The sequence below is a fragment of the Nomascus leucogenys genome, chromosome 5 (genome assembly GCF_006542625.1).
Source record: "Nomascus leucogenys isolate Asia chromosome 5, Asia_NLE_v1, whole genome shotgun sequence".
Lineage (NCBI taxonomy): Eukaryota > Metazoa > Chordata > Mammalia > Primates > Hylobatidae > Nomascus > Nomascus leucogenys.
Window position 1 is genome coordinate 136,428,461 of NC_044385.1, and position 27,953 is coordinate 136,456,413.

Sequence of the window (27,953 nt, forward strand, 5' to 3'; positions counted from 1 at the left end):
CACTAATAAATCACCCCCAGTCTGTGACTCTCATTTGGAAGAAGTGCAAAATAAAAATGATCTAAGGTATGCAAAGCTTACAAATTTATTAGCAGCTTGTGCAGTAAGTTTCTTTTAATGCGTCTGTGGCAATACTAGCAACAAATTAATAAAAGCTTAATTTTTATACAAATAGTTTTATTACAAATTTGAATTCTTAAGAAATACACATTTAAAGAAATTACATAAAAGGCCTTAGTAGTCTTAGAAATGTTTTTGGAGACTTTTAGTGAAATGTCATTTCAGGCCTAGTGGTCCGAATCTGCCCTCCTGCGGTCCATGCGATGCCCTGCTGAGGTCTGTGAACACAGCTCATGAGAAACCACGGAAATGGCCCGAATGTGCTTACGTGTGAAAATACTGATACTGTGATTCAACAGAGCTGTTTTTCAAGCCTGGATGCAGAATAAGGAATACTAATGAAATGACGGCCTTTAAGGTTGTTGCTTTTGAAGTCAAGTCATTCAGTTTGTGATTAGTGTTTAAAACCCTGAAAATATTTAATACAGAATAAAAACAGTAAGCTCAAAGTACATGTTTCACTATAATAGACACCATATTCATGAACCTGGGTTTGGTTTTGGCAATACATAATTTTTGGTTTAGAAGTGAACAATGAAAACGGATGTTTCACATTCAATATCCTAGTCTTTAAAAACCTATGTTAAAGGACAGCACAGTCTTTCAAAGGAAGAAAACTATGTAAGCTTTATTTTAACAGTGGAAGTTAAACTAAACCTTGATCTGCCTAATTGCTGACATCTATATAAATTACTAATATATATATATATTTAATTTTCGACTATTTTTGGACCATCTTAATTCCACAGGAAAATTGTGATTTCTGCAAAAGCAGCTGCAAAGTACCACACATAGCAGAAAGACAGAAATTTATATTGGGGGGTTGGAAGATATGGCTACTGAGTCTGTAATTCCATTTGGAGGTTCAAAAAACCATTTTTACATTGCTATTATTTGTACAAACCAAGGGACCTAAATTTTGAAACAGCTAGACAGTGATATAAACAAACATTTATCTCTGGGGGTAGAAAATTAATTATAATACAAGAATGAAAATGGGCAAACAGTATGGAAGGCACCCACACCTCCTAGCACCCTTTGGTTTTCTGATGGAGTTCTCACTTCACACATCAGTGCATTGGATTGCAGAAAATATTGATATTTTATTTCATCAAAAGTGCCATTTGGTATGCCACTATTGAAAGCTTATTGCTGTCTTTTTCTCCTTCAGCAAGTAGAGGTCAATGAAGCAGGGTGTGTTAGTTACGCAAATTCCTATAAGGCACTTTACGGTTTTCATATTGGACAGTGAGGTACACAGGATATATTTCTAGGGTTCGTTGCTGTTAACAAAAAGAGGAAGAAGTAGCACCATGTTGTGACATTAGCTGAGTCAGGCTTCATTATGTTCTTCTCATACAGACTTGGCAGCGGCTGACGTGCGTGCGTAGCTCCCCTGCCTTCAAGGTGGACGGCGTGGGCTTCCTAAAACACAACACAGAGACAGACCATTGGCCATCACCTCACAGCACGTCAGAAACATGGCACTCCTGCCCTGCTCAGAAATCTCTAAGGGATCGGCCCAGCCCCTGGCATCAGGCCCCAACCTGGTACCACCCAGTGAGCAGGCATGTGCTGGGTGCAGTGCACACACGGTCCCACGCACACAGAACACTGCAGGTTACCGTCTGAACACCCAGGCCCTGGCACCTGCCCCAGTGCCCACAGCCCCTTAGGGCACAGCTGAAGTCCCGCCACATCAGTCTGGCCCCGAAGCCTTGGCCATTCCCCTCTGTGCCACCCTGCCTCCTCGTACTACAATTTCACTTTTTTTCCTTTCTTCTCCACTAGATCATAAACTCCTCCAGGGTAAGAAGAAGATATTATTCTTCTCTGCAACACTTTACACACATAGTAAGTGTTCATTAAATATTTGTGGAATGATGTGATGAGTAATAAATCTGGAGTAATTCCCTAGACCTCGAAATACTTTTTTAACTTTTGAAGGATTTCTATGCAGATGGTCTGCTTTGAGGCCAAAAAGAGGGAAAAACATTTAATGTCCCAAGTGTTTCTCAAGCTTAGAAACTCTACATTATTTTGATTGTTGAAAAGGTAAAATCTGAACTAAAATTGGTACTGAGAAAATTCTATTAAAATAAAAATAAATAAATAAAAATTAAATGAAAATAGCCATTTATGAGAGTGTCTCATCCTAAAATTGAGGCTGCTTATTTTATTAACTTTTGGTGCAAATTCTAGTACCCTCAAGTTTATTATTTAAATTAATGGGATCTTACCTAGTTTGCTTTGGGAAAACATTTTAGTTTATTGTATCAGGCTGCTGGTTAAAAAAAAAAAAAAAAAAAAACCCATTGTTACCTATCAACCTTATAAGAGGACACTGCAGGGGCTGAGGCATGAATAAAGTGTGCTCATTTTGGTAGTGAATGGTGAAACTCTATCTGCAGCATTGATGTCAAGTTTCCAGTTCCTTGAAAGGCTCCAATAAACCACCAGTTAGGCACGCGGCACTTTTTCGATGAGTAACGAATTAGAGGAGCGTGTATGTTGTTCTGCCTCTTACCATCTAAGCTGGAAAGAGACAGGATCATAGCAGAGTTCCATATAATTCTCTCCAAAAAGGTGAAGACGGAAAGGCTTATCTCCGGGGGTGAGAAGCACTTGTTTTGGAAATGAACAGTGAGCAGCTGTGCCAGCTCCGTCAGCCTCCAGCATTTGCTCCAGCGGGGCTGCAGCTGGGGCTCCGGATAGAGGGTTCATTATGCGCTCCTGGCCTTCGGGGACCGGCCCGGCTCCCAGTCAACTCCAGCAAGGTTAGTAGCCACTTGGGACAGTCATTTTAAAGGTGAGATTTTGGTAATGGAAAAGGAAGGAAGGGTCTTCCCTCTCAATTTCAGCTGAATTTGTGCTGAAATTAATTTTTATTTGCACAGGTCTAAAAAAATACCTTATGAAGTCACTCAGAACTTACACAAAGTGTACATTACGATCAGTGTTATAAATGGCATGAAAATGAACACTGCTCACTTCTCCCCGGGATTATTAAATATACCCTATTTCAAACATGCTCTGTTTGGAGATTTCAGTTGCTTTAATTACATTTTAGTACATTCACCTAGAAAAAATGGAAAATGACCTTTTTCTTTCATGGTTCTTCGGTAAATGAAAAAATTAAACCTATGACTCAAGGTCTGCCTTTGAAAATCGTCTCGGTCATCTGCCCATGTCGAACAGCATCAAATATTCATTACTAACCATCTTTGAGACTTTGCGTTGGAAGGTGTTACGGATCGCGGATGATTAAAAAATAAAGTCACAAAGGGGCCAGCACCCTGCAAAAAAGCAGTGCTCCCACTTACTTGAACATCTCGCTCCTCTCTACGGTGGCGAGCCAAAAGCTGTAAGCGTTTGCGTAGTAATTACAGGTCCCACGGCCATGACACTCGATGAATGGCGCACTTCTAAACTCCTCCAGACAGGAGCCGGGGGACGCCAGGGCTTGGCCAGAGCCTTCTGCACCAGCGCTGGTGTGCTGCGGAACAGATGCAAGCCGTGAGTCAGAGGTTCCCTCCCCAAACACCGGGAGAGAGATCGATCCTTCCCAGGAAGGCGCCAGGGTGTTCCCTCTGGAAAGCCACACGCTGCAGCCTCATGTGGTCACCACAGGACACACTCTGTGCCCAAATTCTCGGGCTGGCTGGCAAGCCAGTGCCTGCGTGGCTGGGGCCCCATAGTGTTCAACATGGCCCCAGGGATCGTCTAATGGCTGCTTCCCAAGTAGGTGACCAGCCCAGCTTTATTAGGGTTTAAAGAAGAGCTATGTATTAGATTTGAAACACTCCAAGCCCTTCTAACGTGGGGCATGAGACAATAGCCAAAATGTTCAAATAATCTTGTAAACAACTGATGTGGAATCAGACTTTACAAATGCATTCCTGCACTTGCTATATTAGATGCTATTTATCTTATAATAAGGTAAAGAATAATCATTCAATTTTTTTTCTTTAAAAAGAGAGAAAAAAAAGAGAAAGAGAAAAAAACAGCTACTACTATAACTTATCAAATTGCATTTTGGTCTAGCAGGTTTAAGTAGGACCTTCCTGTACTCAGAAACCAAGACCTTAAAATGAATGACATACAACCTTGACTAAGACAGGACAACAGATCCCCATGACCATTATTTCAGATACGGGAAATGTGAACTCAAGAATTTTGGAGACACAAGGGACCTTTGAAGACAAGGCTAACTCCACTGATTCCCAGATGAGGACATTCTGGGATCTGACCAGGATCACACAGCTTCAAGGCAGAGGAGAGGCAAGGACAGGAGTCTCCAGACCTCCAGACCAGAGCCACCGTCGTGAGAACTCAGAGGAGGTGCTGGAAGACACTGTTCTCCAGAATGTCATTATTTTTGTCTGCTCCTGATTTAGAGAAATTATGGGCAATCACTGTTTCAGGCCTTTTGACACCCGGACAAGGGTTGGTGGTGACAACAGCTTTCCTGTGGTTCCTCAATGCAACTGTGGGCTTTCTCTGACACACAGAGATTCCACTCAGTATTTCTTATGATGATGGAGTGGTGAATCCAATCTACCTTTTAATGAAAATGGCATGCTTACATCATTGTTAGTGTCCTGTTTCTCTATACAGCATTTTCAACCTTTTTGGCTCTCGATAAACTAGGTACAAGGCAGCACTTCCAATTATTGGAACAACCTGTTAATCTGGTGGTGGTGTTGCAACATGAAGGGTCTAGCTGCAGTACAATCAACCCAGCAAACCATACAATCAAACTTGCTGCAGTACACTCAACCCAGCAAACCGTACAATCAAACTTGCTGCAGTACAATCAACCCAGCAAACCGTACAATCAAACTTGCTGCAGTACAATCAACCCAGCAAACCATACAATCAAACTTGCTGCCGTACAATCAACCCAGCAAACCGTACAATCAAACTTGCTGCCGTACAATCAACCCAGCAAACCGTACAATCAAACTTGCTGCAGTACACTCAACCCAGCAAACCGTACAATCAAACTTGCTGCAGTACACTCAACCCAGCAAACCATACAATCAAACTTGCTGCAGTACACTCAACCCAGCAAACCGTACAATCAAACTTGCTGCAGTACAATCAACCCAGCAAACCGTACAATCAAACTTGCTGCAGTACACTCAACCCAGCAAACCGTACAATCAAACTTGCTGCAGTACAATCAACCCAGCAAACCATACAATCAAACTTGCTGCAGTACACTCAACCCAGCAAACCATACAATCAAACTTGCTGCAGTACACTCAACCCAGCAAACCATACAATCAAACTTGCTGCAGTACACTCAACCCAGCAAACCATACAATCAAACTTGCTGCAGTACAATCAACCCAGCAAACCGTACAATCAAACTTGCTGCAGTACACTCAACCCAGCAAACCGTACAATCAAACTTGCTGCAGTACACTCAACCCAGCAAACCGTACAATCAAACTTGCTGCAGTACACTCAACCCAGCAAACCGTACAATCAAACTTGCTGCAGTACACTCAACCCAGCAAACCGTACAATCAAACTTGCTGCAGTACACTCAACCCAGCAAACCGTACAATCAAACTTCCTGCAGTACAATCAACCCAGCAAACCGTACAATCAAACTTGCTGCAGTACACTCAACCCAGCAAACCGTACAATCAAACTTGCTGCAGTACACTCAACCCAGCAAACCGTACAATCAAACTTGCTGCAGTACAATCAACCCAGCAAACCGTACAATCAAACTTGCTGCAGTACAATCAACCCAGCAAACCGTACAATCAAACTTGCTGCAGTACACTCAACCCAGCAAACCGTACAATCAAACTTGCTGCAGTACAATCAACCCAGCAAACCGTACAATCAAACTTGCTGCAGTACAATCAACCCAGCAAACCGTACAATCAAACTTGCTGCAGTACAATCAACCCAGCAAACCATACAGTCAAACTTGCTGCAGTACAATCAACCCAGCAAACCGTACAATCAAACTTGCTGCAGTACACTCAACCCAGCAAACCGTACAATCAAACTTGCTGCAGTACACTCAACCCAGCAAACCGTACAATCAAACTTGCTGCAGTACAATCAACCCAGCAAACCGTACAATCAAACTTGCTGCAGTACAATCAACCCAGCAAACCGTACAATCAAACTTGCTGCAATACAATCAACCCAGCAAACCATACAATCAAACTTGCTGCAGTACAATCAACCCAGCAAACCATACAGTCAAACTTGCTGCAGTACAATCAACCCAGCATATCATACAAACTTGCTGCAGTACAATCAACCCAGCAAACCGTACAATCAAACTGGTATACGTGCACAAACATTTTAAAAATCGCTTTCCTGCCAACTTTTTCTACACTTGGAATAATGCGTAGAAAAGCACAAGAAAAATCCAGTAGAAGGAAATCGCAATGGTGGGCGCCTCGCACACAAGCACGTCTGGAAGGTGGAACAGAGACCCTCCACACGGCTGGGACTCGGGGCAGACGCCACACCATCCGTGAGTTACTTTGTTATCTACCCTCAGCATCCTCACTCAAACATTTAAAAAAATGCTTTCCTGCCAATTTTTTCTACAATTGGAATAATTTACAGAAGAAAATAGCTATGAAGCCTGTCAATCAGATAATAAATAATGTTCATCTGTAGGTCAGATGTACAACTTGCCCATTCCTGACAGTGTGAAGATGGGACTAGGACTTCCAATGATGACGCAGATGTACGTGTAGGGTCGTTTACTGGGAATTGGCAAATTCTGGGATAACTCTGATCTTACAAGTTCACGACCTGTATATATTTAATCAACACTGCCAACTGGGGTAATGGAATAAAATAAGCTACGATGAGTGTATCAAACAGGGGCCTTGTTTTCTGTTTCAATTGGCTTTTGTGGGGAAGGGAAGCTCTGAGGCTAGGAGAGCAGTCCTTGCCCCGTGGGAAGCGTCCCAGGCAGCACTGCCCCAGGAGGGCCTTCGTGGAGGCCCCAGCCAGCCCTCGGGTGTTCTCTCCCTAACTCAAGCTTCTGCTTTCAAGCTCATGCATGTTGTAGTAGAATGCGTACTCCCCACGTGCAGGCTCTCTTCTTCCTTTCCCTGAAAGAGGCCTCCACTCCCTGTAAAGAAGCTGGTCATATAGAGAAGCTGGTCACATGGAGAAGCTGGTTATATAGAGAAGCTGCTCATATAGAGGAACTGGTCATATACAGAAGCTGTTCATATAGAGAAGCTGGTCATATAGAGAAGCTGCTCACAGAGAGAAGCTGGTCATATAGAGAAGCTGCTCACAGAGAGAAGCTGGTCATACAGAGAAGCTGCTCAATGACAGAAGCTGGTCATACAGAGAAACTGGTCATATGCACAAGCTGGTCATACAGAGAAGCTAGTCATATGGAGAAGCTGGTCATATGAAGAAGCTGCTCACATAGAGAAGCTGGTTGTATGGAGAAGCTGGTTGTATAGAGAAGCTGCTCACATTGCTGGTGCTGGAACGGAGCTGTAGAGCACCCGAGTGGAGCAGCCACAGGGAAGCAGAGACCCGGGCCTGCATTTCCAGGAAGATGCTCATCCCAGCTACCTTGGCTGTGGGCAGGGAAAGGTTCTGGCTGGTGGTGAAGACCCCTGCTGTCACCAGGCAGAGCAGGCCAGGCTTCGAGGCATGCTTTGGAAGGGGATGGTTGGAGGAAGAAGGAGGGGCTTAAGCAGTGAGATGCAGAGAACTCCAAGGTGTGGAGGCATCAGATAGAGGCGGCTATGGGGCACGAGTGGGGCTCTTCCCAGGAAATATGGCGTCTCCCAGACACTTACCATCACAAAAGAGTAGCCAATCCACAGCGAGGACCACCCACTGGGGCACGGTGGGATCTGAATGGTCTGACTGTGCACGGCCATTACCATGGCAGGCGCCTCACACACAGCACACCTGGAAGTGGAGCAGAGACACTCAGCACAGCTGGGGCGCAGGGCAGAGGCCACCCTCCATGCACTGCCCCGTTACCTACACTCAACATCCTCACTCAGTCTTTCTGGTCCAATTACATATTAAGTGGAAAACATTGTGCCCATTGCTTAGACTCTGAGGTTTAGCACCTTCCCATTGGTTTTATAAGCCTGTCTCAGTATTAAAACATTCAATTCAAAAATAGAGCAGGATGGCTAGGCGCGGTGGCTCATGTCTATAATCCCAGCACTTTGGGAGGCGGAGGCGGGCAGATCACCTGAGGTCAGGAGTTCAAGTCCAGCCCGACCAACATGGAGAAATGCTGTCTCACTAAAAATACAAAAAATTAGCCGGGCATGGTGGCACATGCCTGTAATTCCAGCTACTTGGGAGGCTGAGGCAGGAGAATCACTTGAACCTGGGAGGCGGAGGTTGCAGTGAGCTGAGACTGTGTCAATGCACTCCAGCCTGGCAACAAGAGTGAAACTCCATCTCAAAAAAAAAATTAGAGCAGGACACAGGCCTGTAGTACTGGCTACTTGGGAGGCTGAGGCAGGACTGCGTGAGGCCAGGAGTTCAAGGCTGCAGGGAGCTATGCTCTGCCTGCCTGTGGGCCACTGCTCTCCAGCCTGGGCAACATAGCGAGACCTGCCCCTAAAAAACTGTTTAAAAAATAGATCCAACACGAGTCATTTAACCGTCTGTCTGGTAGAAGGGAAAAATAGGAAGGCAAAGCTCTAACAGTGGCTCTCCTGGAGGGGCTGGGGTTACAGGCGACTTTTCTTCTTTGGGCATTTGAGTGTTTTCCAATCTTTCGACAATGAGTATGTATTTCCACAAGCACAATAAATGCTTCAGAAAAAATGCTGGTGAAATCCAAGAGCTACTCCTTCTGGAATGCAACAGTTTGTTTGAAGCTATGAATAATCTTTAGTAGAAGAAATGCACTTAGTGAGCTGAGTAACTAAGACAAATAATGCATGCTTTAATGAACTCCAGGCTGAATGTCCACATGGGCCTCTCGCGGGAAACTTGTTTTTGGTCTGCTCTCTTGGCTCAGCTGTCCAAGGTCCGAGGCTGTCAGCATCCACTGCAGCTGAAGTGACCCCCAGAGCACCCTCCCAAGGACAGGATGCCTCCCAAGCCAGGCTGACTCAGCTCCGCCTTGGGACTGCACCAGAAATAAATTAAAACAGCACAGCGTTCTCACTAAGGCCCTCTCAATGAAGGGAGCCCTTGATGGTGGGATAATGCTTTGTTTTAAAAAAAAAATTAAACGCCAACAGTGAATAATTACATTCAAGTCACAAAATGAACAGTGTTAACAATGCTGATAAATGACTATAAATGGTGCTAATAATTACACCTAGTTATACTGGGACATTTGCATGAAAGTGGATCAGAAGGGGGAATAGGGCTGAATGAGTCATTTGATTTTCCATGGACTTGTGTGTGTGTGTGTGTGTATGTGTGGTGTGTGCAATTTTCTATTTTATTCACCCAAATGCAGATGCATTAAAAGGTTCAGTTAAACAACAGTGACTGAAATTGGCCTTATACATCTGCCACCATCTGTTTGCTAGACACGAGACCTAGAAATAAAGCCTGCAGGGAAGGGTTTTGTCTTTTTCAGACTGTCTCTGGGCTGAGGGATTCAAGGGTCCTGCCCCATTGCAGGCTTAAAGAGCTGTGTGATTCCTTAAAATTCACACGGCCAAATTCTCCATATTGCATATGAAGAAACTAAGGCCAGGGTTAGTTGTGTCCAAGACAGAACTAAAATGCAGTTCCCCTTGCTCTCAATCCAGCAGTCTTTTCATCAGAGCAATTAGCAATCAGTATTTATCTCATGAGTCTTGTCTGCAGAAAGCTAGAAAGTACTTAGAAAATTGTGCCCTACTATCAGGATGAAAGCAGGAAAACTGCCACCTTTTCTGCTCAAAATGAAGGCTTTTGTGTCATTTGCTGTTTCTAAAATTTAGCTTTCGGACCTCCCTAAAGGGAAGAGCTGAGAAGGAACCTGTAAGTCCTGAGAAGTCGTGGAAACTACTAAGTTCAGTAACCATGGAAACCTGCCTTCTCAGAGACAGGGACAAAGGGGCAGCCTCTCTACAACAGGGAAGTAGAGGCAGACTTGATGCAAAAGCAGCAGCTTCAAGTACATGCCTGGGAAGGTCCCTTCATGCTCAGCTTCGATGTGTCAACTAACAGAAAGACATAAAAATCTGGAAATGTAAAGTCCTGGGACATTTCAGGACTTTCTGGTCCAATTACATATTAAGTGGGAAATGCTGTGCCCATTGCTTAGACTCTACGGTTTAGCACCTCCCCGTTGGCTTTATAAGCTCATCTCAGGATCAAAGCATACAGAAACTTAGACTCTTGGTGCTCAAAGACCAGGGGTGTTTTACTGAGAGGAATGCATCACAGAGAAATGCTGGTCTCAGACACACAGCTTCTCTGAGACCTGTTTTTGGACTACCACCAAGGCATACTGGAGCTCCTGTCAAGAAGCTCTGAATCAAGGTGAAATGTCAACATTGCCAAGAAGTAAACAGGAAACATATCAATTAATAGTCTTTTTCTACTTGTTGTGTAAAGGAAGCTAAAAAAAGAAACCCACAAAAGTTGTAACTTTTCCTTCTAGTTATCAGGCACGGTTCTGAGCAAGAAAAGTCTCAAAACAGTCAGTATCTGGCAGCCACTCACACAGGTGAAGCATTGCCTGCATTCTGAAAAGTGCCATTCAGGAAGTGTAATGAATGATATTCTCCATTTTAAGACCTATAAAGTAAGTTTTCTTATACCTCAAAAAAAATCAAAGAAAACTGTCAGTAGATATTTTAATGTAAGGAGATCAAAGATCTAAGATTTTCCTACCTAGGAGGTGCCTTCCAGCCCTCTGGTCCATGGTCCCACGTGGCATAGCTCTCTCACTAAATTGTGATCTGCCAGGACCTGCCTGGCACATAACCCTGGTCTTCCCCCAAACAGGGCATGTTCATCTAATGAAAGGAGTTGGGCTAAAGGCACACCCTAGGGCAGCTGGGCACGAGCTCCAGGGGTGACTCCAATCATCTGCTTCCCTTTTCCCTTTTCTCTTGAATGTAGGGCACTTCCTAGCTGATACTGCTACATCTTTCTTCATGTTCAAATATTGCTGATTTCTTTTTTTTTTTTTTTTTTTTTTTGAGACGGAGTCTCGCTCTGTCACCCAGGCTGGAGTGCAGTGGCACAATCTTGGCTCACTGCAAGCTCCGCCTCCCGGGTTCACGCCATTCTCCTGCCTCAGCCTCTCCGAGTAGCTGGGACTACAGGTGCCCACCACCACGCCCGGCTAATTTTTTGTATTTGTAGTAGAGACGGGGTTTCACCGTGGTCTCGATCTCCTGACCTCGTGATCCGCCCGCCTCGGCCTCCCAAAGTGCTGGGATTACAAGCGTGAGCCACCGCGCCCGGCCTGACTGCTGATTTCTTTAAAGGGAATATAAAACACTTTTTATCTTTTTTTATCATTTATTATCTTAATATGCAAAAAGTAAAATTACAGAATAGCTTCTTAGTCAAATGAATTTGTTCACTGGCCACTTTCCTATTATTTCTGAGTATTTCTAAGCAATAAACTTTTTTCTTTTGAGACAGAGTTTTGCTCTTGTCGCCTAGGCTGGAGTGCAATGGTGCGATCCTGCCTCACTGCAATCTCCGCCTGCTGGGTTCAAGCAATTCTCCTGCCTCAGCCTCCCAAGTAGCTGGGATTACAGGTGTGCACCACCATGCGCAGCTAATTTTGGTATTTTTAGTAGAGATGGGATTTCACCATGCTGGCCAGGCTGGTCTCAAATTCCTGACCTCAGGTGATTTACCTGCCTTGGCCTCCCAAAGTGCTGGGATTACAGGCATGAGCCACCACGCCAGGCCAGCAATAAACTTTTAATTAGAAGGAAAGAGGCAAAGAGAGGACAGTCATGTTATTTTCAGTCATAATAATTTCAGTTTCCCATCTTACTTCCTGTCAGGGAGGCTCCTGGGGCCTGAAAACATACTTCAGATATTAGTGCGGATAAACACTTAAGGGAAATTGCTCAGTCAAGCACATGCATTTTCAATGGGTACAATATCACCCAAGGGAGCAAAAATTCCTGGAACTGGGAGCATATGTATTATTGTATAATTTTGTATGTATAAATCTGTATAATTTTATGTATAAAGCACAGATATACATACAATACACAAACAGAGGAGATACACAGTGTCTGCAGTATTACAGTTTCATAGGGGCCACCTCACACCCATTGGGATGGCTACTATCAGAAAGGCAGAAAACAGCCCGTGCTGGTGAGGACGTGGAGCAACTGGAAGCCTGTGCACTGTGGCAGGAATGTAAAGGGGGTGGCCACTGAGAAAAACAGCATGGAGGCTTCTCCAATAACTAAAAATAGAATTACCATACGATCCCACCATTCTACTTCTGGGTATACATCCAGAAAAATTAAAAGCAGGCTCTCAAAGAAATATTTTCACACCCGTGTTCACAGCAGCATTGTTCACAAGGTGTGGACAAAACCCAAGTGTCCATTGACAGAGGAACAGAGAAACAGGACGTGGCACCTATGCACAATGAAATATTATTTGGCCCTAAGTATGAAAGAAATTCTATCACATGCTATCATGTAGATGAATCTTGAGGACATTTTTCCTTCTGTCACTGGGAAATAGGCCAGTGACAAAAGGAAAAATGCTATATGATTCCACTTACATGAGGTGTCTACAGGGGTCAAATTCACAGGGACAGAAAGTAGAATGGGGGTCACCAGAGGCTGGGAGGAGGGATGTGGAGTCAGTGTTTAACAGGGACAGAGTATGAGTTTGGGAAAATAAAGAAGTTCTGGAGACGGATGGTGGTGATGGTTAAACAACAATGCAAATGTACTTAATGCCACCGAACTGTGCACTGAAAAATTATTAAGATGGCAAATGTTATGTTATGTCCATTTTACCAAAATTAAAAATAATTTTTAAAAAAATTCATAGGGGCAGGGACGATTCAGAAAACAATGTCTTAAAAGGCTCCTTGGGGAAGCTGTTGCTTTTTAAAAAAGAAAGATTGAGAAACACTGTTCTAAAGGTTGCTGAAGAATCAAGTGGCATCGCTTTGCTCATAGGAGGAAAGGCAAGCACCACAGTGAGTCAGGTAAAATATAAATTATCTCTGCCAGCCTGGCATTGTCTCACCATGGTTTTGCACCATAATTTTAAAAGAGAATAACTGACTTTTTTTTTCTTTTTGAGACAGGGTCTCACTCTGTTGCTCAGGCAGGAGTGCAGTGGTGTGGTCTCAGTTCACTACAGCCTCAACATCCCAGGCTTAAGTGATCCTCCCACCTCAGCCTCCCTCGTAGCTGGGACCACAGGCTCGTGCCACCATGCCCAGCTAACTTTTGTATTTTTTGTAGAGATGAAGTCTCGTCATGTTGCCCAGGCGGGTCTTGAAATCCTGAGCTCAAGCAATCCTCTCGCCTCGGCTTCCCAAAGTGTTGGGACTACAGGCATGAGCCACTGTGCCCAGCCAACTGACTTTTACGTCAAATAATTTTTATGTTTGATTTCCATTACAAAACTCGGACATCACAAATAATAAACTAAATGGCAATGGACTGAACGTTTTGGAGAAAAATAGAAAAAATATGTTTGTCCAGACTAGAGACTTTTTCTCTTCAATTTTGCATTTGTTCCTACAAATGCTCGACTCACCTACTAATAAATGGTCTTATATTGTCCCCCGTGATGGGTGCCATTGACATGGGCATGGGCTCGGGGGTGGACAGCCAGTACGAGTAGTCATTGCGTGATGCAAAGTTGCACACGTTGTTAATATTGCAGAACAGGAAGGGCATCGTGCTGAACTTGCGCAGGCAGCTGCCGGCCGTGCCTAGCAAGGAAGAAGACAACGTGAGACGTTTTCTTTATAGTTCACAATCTATCTCTATGTAAAGTGGATTTCAGCTGGACAACAAGCAAAAACATATAATCAACATAATCACTGAAATGGAAATGTATAAAGGATTATGTAGGGCATTTTTGATGAAAGGAAACAAAACCAGTTTACCAGCACAAAGAAACCTTTTCCTAAAGCTGAATTCTAGAAGAAACTTAACACATGGTTCGTTATACAATGGACAATAACAAATTGGGCAATGTCTTTAACAACAGTTTTGCAGAAAATGCAGAGATGCTCTTTCTATAGCAGCTTGTTGATTCTAACCCTGATCAAAGTTAAAGGCAGAGAAAATTAAAACACAGTTTGGTGGAGGATACCTGGGTCAGATTAAGATAATGAGGACGGATATGTAGCTTTCTGCTGATCCAAACTAGAGGAGCAGAGCTCAGCAGCCGTACAGAATTTCAGACAGGATAACGTGGACGTTTTTTACAAAGAGCAATGGTTAAGCCGCATCAATGCAAATTGTTACGTGCACTCCAGGAATCTTGATCCTACTTGATAATTTGAAGATGAGATCTAAAGTTTTATTAATTTAAAGATTTTCGAAGATTCAGTCTTCACATTTCTTGGCTTGCCATTAGTAATACAGCAGCTGTTGAACTGATTATTTGTAATCAATGGAGGGAAATGGGGCCGGGCTGCTTTTTCACTGGCTACTGCCCTCATGGCACAGTGTTTCACTCGCTACTGCCCTCACTGCAGCAGCAGAGGCGAGTCCAGCACTGTGCACCGAAGGCACTCAACACACCTACACTGAATGAATGCGTGGATCTGCAGGCTTCTTACCCAAGTCCTGGCCATGGGCCCGCTCATTGCCTTGCACGTAGAGCAAAGAGTACCCATGGTAAAGAATTTTGGTCCCAGAAGGACACTGTGGGTCATCTATTGTTTGACTGTGCCTGGTCACAAGGAAGCCGTGATCAACAGATGGGGTGCCTGGGGGCCCCATGGATCCTGGCAACCCATCGGGGCCTGGTGGACCTGGAAATCCTCTTGGACCTGGAAGACAGGAGACAAATTAGTTTCCCTAACTGCAAACACGCTCCTCTAAAGGCTTTCAAAATCATTTTCTCCGAAGAGTTTTTAATATTTTGTATTTCCACAAAGTATCCTACCTATTCATGTTACCGAAAAAGTCTAAAACGAATGTGTGGCTAACTAAATACAGCAGCCTGCCTCCTTCATGGTGTCTGAACTTTTTCTTTTTACCTGCCACCTCAAGATATTTTTATAAGCACAGTTCTTGGTGCAGAGCAGATGCTTGAACAATTTAGTTCAATGAATATATGACACATATGAAAATGGATGTATGAATAAATGAAAATCAATGAATGACGTGACTCTGTGCATGTCATTCGCATGGAATCGTGGGGCTCCTGGTGGGGAGGACTATCATAGAATTATTAAACAATCTCATCTGAAGGTGTTTTCTCTTCCACAGCAGCCCAAAGCCTATGTATGGAAATGGATCAGTAAGGGACTCGCAGGCAAGGCCTGCTTCTGTCCCCTCTCTAACTGTGCCACGTGCCAAACTGTGCCCAGGTCTGCTGGGCTGAGCTCTTTGTTCGATGAGTCAGTGGCCTCAGCCTTTTGCATCATAGCCTTCATGGGACACTCGAGTGTCCCTTCTCCTAAGGAAGCAGATCAAGTTCATCCCATGCCTTTGGGCCAATGCTGGCATTATTTTCATTTCTACTTCCCTTGTCCTTTGCTGAAATAGAATTTTCATAGCTGCAGCTCACATCCCACTTAGGAAACCACATGGGCCACCACTATTGGCTGCCTTTCAACAACATCTGGGAAATGTACACTTTGACCAATATCTGTCTCTACACAGAAAAAAGGACACTTCTTCAGCTCTTCTATTTGATCCTGTTTCTTCTAAGAAACAGACTTCTTCAGAAATCTGTCAAGTAATATGTCCAACTTCATTTTGCCGTTTCCCCATGCCTGGGTCTGCTGCTTCTATCCCAAAGATCCTGGTCGAGGGTGATGAGGTTGGAAGTCTCACAACCTACCAGTAGGCCCGGCAGGTCCCATCTCTCCTTTCTGGCCAGGGGCACCGTCAAACCCAGGAATACCTGGAGGTCCAGGTATGCCCACCAATCCTGTAACACCTGAGGCAAAGGAAAAATAATTTATGATCCCACATGGCAGTAAGCTGTATCTCTTTCTTCCCTTCTTAAATGTCCTTTTCAGTGTTCAAGGAGGCAAGCATAAAGTCTCACTGCAGATGAGAACGTTTTCTTGGACAGCCAGGAGTTGCTTCCCACAAAGTCGAGTACAGACTTTGCAGAAGCAGCTGGATATTCATATGGGGGTGTGTGTTTGGGCACATTGTTCTGAGTTCTCCCTGGTTTCTTGCTGTTTGGCAGATTGGTTTCTAGAAGGCAGGTGATGTGGAGGGAATGAGAGACTGGATAACTTTCCCTCTTAGCCATATACTGGGGTCTCAATTTTTAGGCAACAGATATACCAACATGGATAGTTTTTTTGTTTTCATGTACATAGCTTATTCTTCTTCTTTCTTTCTTTCTCTCTCTCTCTCTCTCTTTTTTTTTTTTGAGACACGGTCTTGCTCTGTCACCCAGGCTGGAATGCAGTGGTGTGACCACCACTAACTACAGCCTCGACCTCCTGGGCTCAAGTGATTCTCCTACCTCAGCCTCCCGAGTAGCTGGGACTACAGGTATGCACTACCACACCTGGCTAATTGTATTATTATTATTTTGTAGAGGCAGACTCTCCCTATGTTGCCCAGGCTGGTCTTGAACTCAAGTGATCCTCCCACCTCAGCCTCCCAAAATGCTGGCATTACATAGGTGTGACCCAGTGAGCCTGGCTAGCTTATTCTTAAGTATCTTTAAATTTTCATTGATGCTTTCAACTTTAAATGTTTTCATTCTCCTTTACTTCCCACCCACTCCTTATCAGTAGCTCTTGAAATAGGAGATGTTTCGCTCAAATAAGCAGAAGACTATGTTAGGGTTTCGGGAAATAACAGAGAATTGTACAGACAGTGCCAATCAGGCAGCACTCCTGGGGGCATGGATGGAGAGCACCGATTTTTACCATTCCAGATTGTTAGGTGCCACCCCCATCTGGAGCAGGAGGCAGGAGGGGGAAAGGTAATGATCTGGCTCTTTGAGCCCATGTTTTTCTAACCGAACACAGACGTGTTGTTATGTGTTCCTCTAGCTTTTCCTGGATTTTCTTCTGGATTTTTTTAGGTCCCTTTAAAAATGTCATAGGTTTTGATACGCATTGAAGGGAGGTAAGAAACTCACATTCATATGTGTGTGTATAATCATTACCCATTGTATATACAAAGTAATGATAACGATGACCCATTACCATTATTTTAGATACACGGGTGAGGAGGAACTCTGACCGCTGCCCCTCTGGGCTCCCCACACCACCCTGCACAGGCCAAACCTTCTCACCTTGCTGGCCTTTCGGGCCTGGCAGTCCCTGAAGCCCTTTCAGCCCTGGGGGGCCCTCAGGACCAGGGAGCCCGGGCTCCCCTTTGATGATGTCGTAAGGACCTGGGGGGCCAGGAGGACCCGGGAGACCTGTGGGAATAGGGAAGGCATTGATCAATTTCACTGTCCACATACTGCAGTGGAAACAACTTTAGAAGGAGAGTCCCGGGTGAAGCTATCCAAATGGAACGTACTTCTCAAAGGTAAAGTCATTATCAAGACCCAGGTAAACAGATCTTCACAAAACATGTCCAATCTGCACATCTTTATTATTTAACCTGAAATCCTGAACTCTCAGGCAAAGGCACTGGGGCATCAGTGTAACTTCCCACTGCATTCTGGGTTCTGCAACCCCTGACAACTGCCCTGCAGCCTCATGCCAGCCCTCCCAGCGGGGAGAGAAGCTTGTTCTTCCCAGGCAGCCCCTGATTCTGACGTGGAGAGTGCCACTCTGCGATTAGGACATTTTTCCCACACTCGTCTGAAACCTGCCTTACTGTATAGTATCACACTGGTCCTGATCTTTGAGTGATGAATGAACTTAATCCTTCTTCTGCATGACAGGTCTTAGCGTGTGGTAAGAACCACACAAAGTGCGAAGTCCCCTCAGCCTCCCCGTCTTCAGCCCAATACCCTCAACTCTCCCTCCCCTTCCACATACCTTCCCTCCCCTTCCACACACCCTCTCTCCCCTCTCCTTCCTTGGGTTCCACTTCTTAGGGCATGTGGTTTCTCATTCTCTCTCCCAAAACATGGTTTTGAAAATTAAATGATGCCCTGGAAATACGGTCTGCTCTTAAGAGGAAGCAGGAAGAATACTGTGCTTAAACCACTCTCTTTTGAGATGATGTGGTTTTCCGCGCCCTTCACGCTGTGGGCTCCCACCGGTGGAGGAGCCAACAGCACCTTTCCCAGGAAGAATTCTCTACTGTGCAGCAGGAATGCACTCCGTCTCTAAGTGCAAGATTGATTTTCTTTCCTATTATAACTTTCAGTGGTTGATTTCAGGCTAACTTTAGAGCCTTGGGAAGTTTTTGAATTCTGAGCCTGTCAGCGAGAACCTCAGCCACCCCTCCCCTGGAGTTCCCTCAGTCCTGGATTTATCAGATTCTACTTCCAGACGAGTCGCTGGTTAAAATGTCAACTACAGGAATCTTGACTTGCTGCAAAGAATTCTCGATCAACTGTTTTTAATAATTTTTGAGTCATTTCACATATGAAAAAAGCAAACACCCCAATTCTGTGCATTCCTGGCTTTTACATTTTCACAAAGCACCAGTAAGGTGTCCACAGATCAACAAACTCTCCTACCTTTAGCTCCCGGGACACCTTGATCGCCTTGATCACCTTTAATTCCCTGGAGGCCAGGAAGACCTTTTGGACCTAAAAGCAGAGGGAAAGTATTGTCTTGCACAGAATTCCCAATGGTAAACAAATATGTGTGTGTATATATCTCTTTCTAGTGCACACACATACATGTACACAAATGTATAGATAAATGCATATACACACACATATACTCATATATGCATACCCATATATACACATTCACACACCTGCTTATGCATGCATACATATACACATACACACACATATATGCATATATACACATATATGCACACATAGACAGTGAACAAATTTCCAATTTATCTTCAAGGAAGAAAACAGCATTATTTCCGCTCATGTGTGTAAAACTTTAAATGAAACCCTTTTCTCTAGAATCCAGAAGCTACATTTTTATAAGCATGCAGCCAACTGTAAAATGATCCAACTAGTGGAGGGGCATAGGGCACTGTTTCTGGTCCTGATCTGATTCACACATGTCCCCAGTTGGACCACAAGACACCTTGAGGCTGCAACCTGTTTTATTCACCTTTCACGTGTATCTGACTCAGCAGTAAAAACCGCAGTGCCTGGGAGCTGGTAAGCAGCCCAAAAATGTGTGCTTAATACATGAATAAATTAATGAATAGCCCAAATCCATGACTTCTTATTGAGATGTTAATGACCCACTGATTCTTAATAAGAAAGTCAGAATATCTTTATACTGGCATCCATAAGATTACACAAATTGGGCTGCCACACAGAAACGCCATTTTTAATTTGAAGAGAACAGTATCTCATGCTATAATGGCACCGTTGCTATCAGTGCTAAAGTGTCCGAGGCTAGCAAGATCTTCACACAGCCTCTGCTGCTGCAAAGGCTGTGCAGCAAGGCCTGTGCTGTCTTACCTTGAAATCCTGGAACTCCTGGAGGCCCCATATCACCCTTAGAGCCTGTGATTCCTGGAGAGCCACCGATACCCTAGACACACAAAGAGGAGGTTGGGAATTGCTCAGGATATGTAGGTTAAGTCTCTCCAGTAACCTGCTAGTTGGAAAACTGAAACAGCCCCTCAATGTTTTGCAAAGCACATTGGTGAACAAATGGTGCCTTGTGGTTTCTTAAATGACAGAATAACAACACCTTTGCATGTGCCTCAATCGGGAAGCTGGAAAGTAGAAGCATTTGTTTCCCTCCCATGTGTCTCCTCTGCTTGTCCATCCACAGGGGAAGCTCCTGAGGAGCAGGCAAATGTCCCACCCTTGCCACCTCCGGCTCACAGCACGGTGCCATAGACAGAGCCAGGGCCCCCTCAACACCTGTGACGGCAACACAGCCATCCAGCACCAGCCAGCGAGCTTTTCTGAGAACTTTCCCCTTAACCCTCAAGTGCAGGCAGTTTTCTTTAGAATTAGTTTTATGTCTTATCTGAAAACTGATTTTAAATATGCAAAGAAAATTAAGAAATGCTAAAGAACGAGTATTTTCCTTTATACTATGGCAATATTCGTGTATTTTAAAATAGGAGCTCATTTTCTTTCCATTTCAACACAGTCGTTCCTTTCTCTAGTCGTGGACAGCAACATGTAACAAGTTGTTTTATTTCTTACGTAGATTTGTTTCTTAGCCTTATTTTAAAAGTGTCAAACCAAAATAACATGAACATATATATGTATATAAACATATATACAAACACATATTTATACGTAAGTATGTATATAGAGACAGACACTGATTGGCACCAGGAATGGGGTATATTTCTTTTTCTTTCTTTTTTTTTTTTTTTGAGACAGAGTCTCTCTCTGTCACCCAGGCTAGAGTGCAGTGGCGCCATCTCGGCTCACTTCAATCTCTGCCTCCTAGGTTCAAGCAATTCTCCTGCTTCAGCCTTCCAAGTGGCTGGGATTACAGGCATGGGCTACCATGCTAACTTGTGCATTTTTAGTAGAGACAGGGTTTTGCCATGTTGGCCAGGCTGGTCTCGAACTCCACACCTCAGGTGATCTGCCCACCTCGGCCTCCCAAAGTGCTGGGATTACAGGCGTGAGCTACCAGGCCCAGCCGGGAATGGGGTATATTTCTATGTTACTGAGGAATAAAAATGGGAATACATAAATATTTGACAAATTACCTACACTTACATTACTGGAAAACTGCAATATAGCAATAGGTGCCCGAAAATACATTCACATACACATTTGCTATACTGTGGAGATATGCACACAGCTTTGAGGACAGGGAATGGGTAAACATGACTGTTGCTACTCCTTATAGCCAGTTCTGCATAATTATTTATAAGCATTTCATAACTTACTGGTTCAGAAGTAAATCAGCACCACGTATTGTTTTGCACCCAGCAAGCTTAACTATTCTGTATCCACCCTTGAGAAAGGAGTCTGATGACTCTAAGATATGTCTCTGCTGCTGAGGAGCAGTTCAAAGCTTTCCCTTTAAGGGAAAACATGTGTTGACTTACAGAATAACCCGGCTTGCTCTAGCATAACTGCAGAGGTCTGTCTCAAACCCCTCCTGTTCCCCATCTCCCCTGACATACTCTTTCTCCTAATGTGTGTTAGAGAGGGAGAGACAGACAGACAAACAGATGGAGACAGATACAGGAAACAGAGAGACAGACACAGAGAATAAAGCTCTGCTAATCCAGCTATTTGAATGAGCGAGCCACGTAAACACAGTCCTTCAGCCATGGATGTGGTTAAGCTAAAAATCAAACCAAAGATCCATGACCACCACTAAGAAGGGCTATATATTCAGGTGCAGCAAAGAGCCAAAGTTAAGTCTCTCTCACACACACACACACACACACACACACACACACACACACACACGGCTGCTGGTCACTTATTGCACCCTGAGATGTGCTCCTCTGAAGGCTTGTCTAAGTCACCAGTTAGACTCTGTATCTGGATCAGGTCAGTAAAGAGAGATGGAATATTACTGGTTATCTTTTATGACTTGAACTGTTCAACTGCAATTCCCAGTCCTCCTGCCAATCCTAAGAGATGGCTGGGCTAGTTTTACAGAATTGTTCTCTGCAAAACAACATTGGCTTGCTTTTTACACTGAGTTTGTAAGTAGGTCTTCAATTTAGGCACTGAGCCATAATTTCCAGCAGTATAACATTTCCCTTTTATGGTTCTTGGAAAACTGGATTGTAAAAAAATGTTACAATAGTTTCCTACTCTGGTGCCAATAAAGATGTGGGTTACTGGCAAGAAAGAAAGAAAGAACTGATTTAGTGGGGATATGGGAGTGTAACACACACACACACACACATATATATATACATACACACAGTACATACACACATAGACACATATGAATACTTGTGGCCAGAAAAGACTCCTTTAAAAATAAAAATCTACAAATCAATAACTCACAGGCATGCCCTGGAATCCAGGGTCTCCCTTGGGCCCTGGGACACCGGGTGCTCCTGGCCAGCCTGGATTTCCTTTGTCACCTTTAACTCCATCAATCCCAGGAAGCCCTGGAGGCCCCATGGGTCCCGGAAGTCCTAATGGGAGAGAAGAAAGCCACATATTTGGGGTTAAATATGCACAAGTGTCCCTGGGCTGTGGGGCTATCAATACTGCCACCCACAGCCGCTCACTGATACAACACTGGACCAGCAGTGAGAACCCCTGAGATAGAAATCGAGGCAGGTTAAGGAAGGAAGGAAGGAAGGAAGGAAGGAGGGAGGGAGGGAGGGAGGGAGCAAGGGAGGCAGGGAGGGAATGGAAACACCATTGTCTCTGATACAACACTGGACCAACAGTGTGAACCCTTGAGACAGAAATTGAGGCAGGTCTGGGAAGGACAGGAGGGAGGGAGGGAGGAAGGAAGGGAGGGAGGGAGGGAGGAAGGAAGGGAGGGAGGGAGGAAGGAAGGGAGGCAGGGAGGAAGGGAGGGAGGGAGGAGGGGAGGGAGGGAAGGGGAGGGGAAGGGGGGAAGGAGGGAGGAAGGTAAGGAGTAAGGAAGGGAGGGAGAGAGGGAGGGAGGAAGGAAGGAAGGGAAGGAGGAGGGGAGGGGAGGGAAGGGGAGGGGAAGGGGCGAAGGAGGGAGGAAGGGAGGAAGGAAGGGAGGAAGAGAGGGAGGGAGGGAGGGGGAGGGGAGGGGAGGGGAAGGGGCGAAGGAGGGAGGAAGGGAGGGAGGGAGGAAGGAAGGGAGGGAGGGAAGGGGCAAAGGAGGGAGGGAGGGAAGGAGGGAGGAAGGAAGGGAGGGAGGGAAGGGGCAAAGGAGGGAGAAGGGAGGGAGGGCGGAAGGAAGGGAGGGGAGGGGAGGGGAGGGGAGGGGAGGGGAAGGGGGAAGGAGGGAGGAAGGGAGGGAGGTAGGAAGGGAGGGAGGGAGGGAGGGAGGAAGGAAGGAAGGAAGGAAGGAAGGAAGGAAGGAAGGAAGGAAGGACAGACATAGAAATGCCACTGTCTCTGTGTCCAAAATGGCCTGTGGTGAGTGGTGCCTGGGCACCTGTGCTACCCCTACAGGGGTCTTCGTCAGAACCCACAAGTGGGCCCAAGTGCTGCGCTGGTTTAAGTCAGACGCCACTGATGGGGCATGCGTCCACACTTGTCCAATCATTTCCTTTCTTGCATCTCCCTAATTAACTTAAATTCCTTGACAGAAAGGATACAAGAAAAGCTTTGACTCGATGGAGGCCAAACACAATTTCAAGCTGTAATAAATGCTGCAGACTTCTAAATAAAAAAGCTCAATTGAGAATTTAACTATTTCTTTTACACTATTTCCTTTTGTGAATTCTGTCCCAGTCCCCAGCCCTGGCCCCTGGTGAGATGCCCTTACCTGGCAGGCCAGGCTGGCCCTGAGGTCCGCGGTCTCCTTTGGGCCCCTCCGTGGCATGGCCTGGGGATCCCGGTAACCCTGGCTGACCTTGGGGCCCCGGGGGACCCATGAATCCTTGCTCTCCTTTGGATCCAGGAATTCCTGGGCTCCCGGCTAATCCTGGGAAACCCACCTCACCCTTTGAACCTAAACAAGAAAAACAGTTTGAGGTGATGGGAAACGCAGCAGCAGCAGAGTAATCTCCAGCGTGGATGGCAGAGATGGGAGGAGGCGTGCCTCATCCTGCAGGTGCTGCTCAGAGGGGGCTTCCAGGGACACCAGGGTAAAGTGCAGCAAGGGCTCCGATCTCTCCTTCTCTTTAATAACACACTAGAATCCGACCATGGCCTGGCTGGAAAAAGAGCTCAGAATGCTAGGAACCCGGCTATCATTTTCATACTTCTTAAAAGACATGTTCTATGGCAAAGGCATCTGAATTGTGTTTAGAGACATCTGCAGCAACTGCACTGCTAAACGAAAGCCTCACTCCATCAGCACATGAATGGGCTGGACAAGCCAATCATGTTATATCCATACAGTGGGACACTACTCAGCCATAGAAAGAAGTGAGCAACCACTGGGCTGGATCTCAAACTAATTATGTCATGGGAGAGTAGTCAGGCTGAAAAGACTACAAAGTGTGTGGTTTTATTTTTGTAAACTGCCAGAAAATGCAAACTAACCTAGAGGACCAGAAGGCAGATGGACGGTTGCTTGGGGACCGGGGAGAGGGCAGGACGGGGGGATTATGAAGCCACGGAGAAGACTTTTGGGGGAAGGCTTTGCTTGCTATCTAGAATGTGGGGATGATTTCATGGTGTAGGCCTATGTCAGCCTTATCAAACTGTACACTTTAAGTATTTGTAGTTTATTACCTGTCAGTGAAACTTCAATAGGGCAGGTTTAAAAAATTAAAAAGTATCAGCTTGTAGGAAAAAAAAATTCCATGTTTAGTTTTAAACATATTATCCAAATCTTACCAATAAAAATGCCAAAATTCTAAGGTTATTTCCAAAACAAAGGAAAAGGGAATGAAATAGGGTCAAGACCTAAGGTGGTCATTTGGGATTCTCTTCTCCTGGGGATTCTCCCTGCTATTTCACACAGCAATGAGTGGAAAACGCAAGATGCTGTGTAGAGTTTGTGCAAGGGCAGTGCAGCATGTCGGAAGGAGTGTGCAGGTAGGAAAGGGAGGGCGGGAACAGCCCACAGTGACCCCTTGAGCAGGTGCATTTGCAAGGGGCTCTGTGTTTGAGGGAGTCTGTGAGTTAAGGGAGAGGGAAGTGTCCATTCCCAAGGCAGCCCACCCGGCACCAGGCCATCCTTCTCAACCCAGGGGTTCCCAGTGTCAGACCACACGCCTGCCAAGGAAACACTCTGGGCTGGTCTCGGGGAGAACCAGGGGGTGGAATAAACAGCACCTCCGTGCCCCTGCCCCTTCTCAGCTGAAGTCCAAGGTCTTCCAGGGCTTTCTGAACCCTCCCACTGAGTGGGATCACTCAGCCAGCCCAGCCACCTGCCATAAGCATGCCTATGGATGCTGTGTGTGAGCTCCTGGCTGCGGCCACCTGTGGCTTCTCTTCAGTGTCGTGTGGCTCACATGCCTTGTATTTTCTGTGTCCTCTTTGCTTTCCCATGAAATGCTCAGCTCTCTGAGAGAAGAGACTGCCTTCCCAAGCTCCTGGCCAACTCTCAGCTGCACTTAGTACTGGCACATCATAGCTGCGCAGGGCATGTTTTTGTCTCATGGCGTGTGCTACATACTGTCCTGCATTCATATAAGTATAACTAGTTCTAGAAAGTCAGAATTTCAATATTCTGATGACCTTCTAGGCATAAAAATGACAGGGGTCTCCCCTCTCTGCTGGATTTTTATAAAATTAGTCCAAGTAAAAGATAATTCTGATCATGAGTGTACTGCACGCCATTTTGATCCATTAATTAGAAGGGAACCATATGTGTCTTGCAGGCATTGCCCTCTGGGCCCAGCACCCATCCTCCATCCAGTTGCTGCCTGGCCAACAGGGATGGGGCTTCATTCTGAAGACACTGCCCTTTGTTCTGCTAATCAGGCAGCAGCAGTTGGTTGAAAAGGAAGAGCACAGTGAGCAAAGATTACCTTTGTCTCCTTTGGCCCCTGGAAACCCTGGGAATCCTCTTCCTGGTAGACCTATAAGATGAGGGTAAAATGCAATGTTTCTCTTTACTTAAACAATCCATCTGCAGGTACAACACACAGCACTATCAACTCTGCAATAATACTATGTATATTTGTGGAGTACATAGATATTAGTTAATTGCACCCTTGTAATAAAATGATATTCCTACAGTTTTATAAGATACCCTTGACTGGATGTTCCTAATTTAGTACTTTTTCCTAAGTACCTTTCAGCTCAGAACCATCATGGCATTTAGCACAAATGATCTGTGCAAATGAGTATTTGTTTCCTGCTGCCATCTGGAGATGAGCAAATGGGATTATCAGACAACCACCCACTAATTGCTATTCTCAGGGAGGTGGGGAGAGCCAAAGAGATTTGGGGCAGCAGATGCTGGGGAGATGGCAAACGTCAGCAAAGGGCTTGAGGGAAGATTCAAATTGGGGGAAAGGAGTGCAGAGGTATTTTTATGAATTGTTTGTATAGAAAAACAAATGTATATAATATAAAGTTATGGAATGAAAAAAATGAACTTAAGAAAGAGGCCAGCACCAATAGCTGTGGAAGCTCTTGGTGGTCCTCCCAGTGTCCTCCCAAGTCAGGGGTAACCTGCTTCAAATGGTGTGTTTATCTCTCTCTTGCATTAAATATGAGTATTACTGTGTATGTGATTGTCATCATCACACCTGCACTTTTGTCCAAGTTATGGCCAAGTTAAAGCCCACCAGTGATAGCAGCAGACTCAAGGGCCAACCAATATTTCCAACCATTTCCCCTCAAATGGGGAAATGCTGGGCAAAGAAAAGAGTTTTGTTTTGCTTTGCTTTGTTTTGTCATAGCAACCACAAGGGAAATGGAAAGTGTTCTAACAGCAGGTATTTTACATGTCTCTGACTCACCACTGAGAGCTCAGGTTATTTTAGGGGAAGATGCCCTAAGTATTTATGGGATAATAAATCCCCCTTCCCTTCTTCCCCTCCTCTCATCCCACTCTACTCCACACATCCACATCAGTGTTTAAGTAGTTGCAGGGATGTGCAGTCTAGGGGCCACTCTGTGCCCAGCTTTGTTCACTGAACACAGGCAGTCTGCACGCAGGTCTCTGGGAGTGGATGCTGCTGATTCTGATAGGGAATGGGGCACTGGGCCATACCTGGTTCACCCTTCTCTCCTGCTGACCCTGGGATTCCGTCACTGCCTGGCTCCCCTTTCTGGCCAGCTGGGCCTGTGGGGCCAGGCGTCCCAGGAAGACCTCAAAGAGAAAAGTCACATCAGACACCCGCATAACCTCTCACAGCACCCTAGTTGCCACACAAAATGGCCCTTTGCTGACATCCTTTAAGGGAGCCGTTCCCTCCCAAGCACACCTGGTTCTCCTGAGGTCAGTTCTGACTTCTCTTCAGAAAAGACCCTGCATGCTTTCAGCAACATCACCAAACCCTGACCCTCAAAAGCTGGTGACAAAAACTCCATGATAGCTACAAAAACAGTTTGGAGATTTAGGTCCTAGACCCTGCTAGTGACAAGACCTCAGAAAGACCCCGTAACCTGCACTAGACTCAGTTTGCCCATCTGAAAATGCGAGACAGGACAGCTGGCCTCCCTGCTCCCCGTCTGTGATGGGAACTCCTTGGAGCCTCCCATCCCCCGGCCACTGTTCTCTGTGTGCCCGGGCTGTGTCCCAAAGAGGGCCCTCTACCTGCTTCTCCTTTGACGCCAGGGATGCCATCCAATCCTGGGAGGCCTTTGTCACCTTTTTCTCCAGGCAGCCCAGGGCTTCCTAAAGAAAAAAACAAAACACCAGAACATCCATAAGTTTGGGCTTTTCTTTGATTTCTTAGATCCCCAAGTCCAAGAGAAGGCCCCCTCACCTACCTGGATAACCAACACTCCCGGGAGACCCTTTAAGGCCTGGAGACCCTGGCATTCCTGGGATCCCAATGCTTCCTTTTTCTCCCTTCTCTCCAGGGCTTCCTGGGAAACCCACTATCCCTTGATCTCCCTGCAAGTAAAAGTCAGGCATATTAACTTTACATTTGTCCACGGGCATGTATCTGTAGGCATGT

The 27,953-nt window shown here is 45.3% G+C and overlaps 1 protein-coding gene across 1 annotated transcript in view; it reads right to left on the minus strand.

Annotated features, from left to right (window-relative positions):
- Positions 1-63: 63 nt before the first annotated feature.
- The window catches only part of COL4A1 (collagen type IV alpha 1 chain), a 158,289-nt gene continuing 130,399 nt past the window's right edge, over positions 64-27,953 (minus strand). Inside the window, exons 38-52 of the mRNA XM_030813684.1 lie at positions 27,763-27,889; positions 27,587-27,667; positions 27,041-27,139; positions 25,848-25,898; positions 23,690-23,875; positions 22,273-22,406; positions 19,783-19,855; positions 18,862-18,933; positions 17,512-17,640; positions 16,087-16,185; positions 14,855-15,067; positions 13,819-13,996; positions 7,935-8,049; positions 3,444-3,616; positions 64-1,545 (exon numbers count right to left, since the gene is read on the minus strand). Coding sequence (XP_030669544.1) covers positions 1,464-1,545; positions 3,444-3,616; positions 7,935-8,049; positions 13,819-13,996; positions 14,855-15,067; positions 16,087-16,185; positions 17,512-17,640; positions 18,862-18,933; positions 19,783-19,855; positions 22,273-22,406; positions 23,690-23,875; positions 25,848-25,898; positions 27,041-27,139; positions 27,587-27,667; positions 27,763-27,889 — 1,812 coding nt within the window. The 3' untranslated portion in view covers positions 64-1,463. The remainder of the gene's footprint in view (positions 1,546-3,443; positions 3,617-7,934; positions 8,050-13,818; positions 13,997-14,854; positions 15,068-16,086; positions 16,186-17,511; positions 17,641-18,861; positions 18,934-19,782; positions 19,856-22,272; positions 22,407-23,689; positions 23,876-25,847; positions 25,899-27,040; positions 27,140-27,586; positions 27,668-27,762; positions 27,890-27,953) is intronic.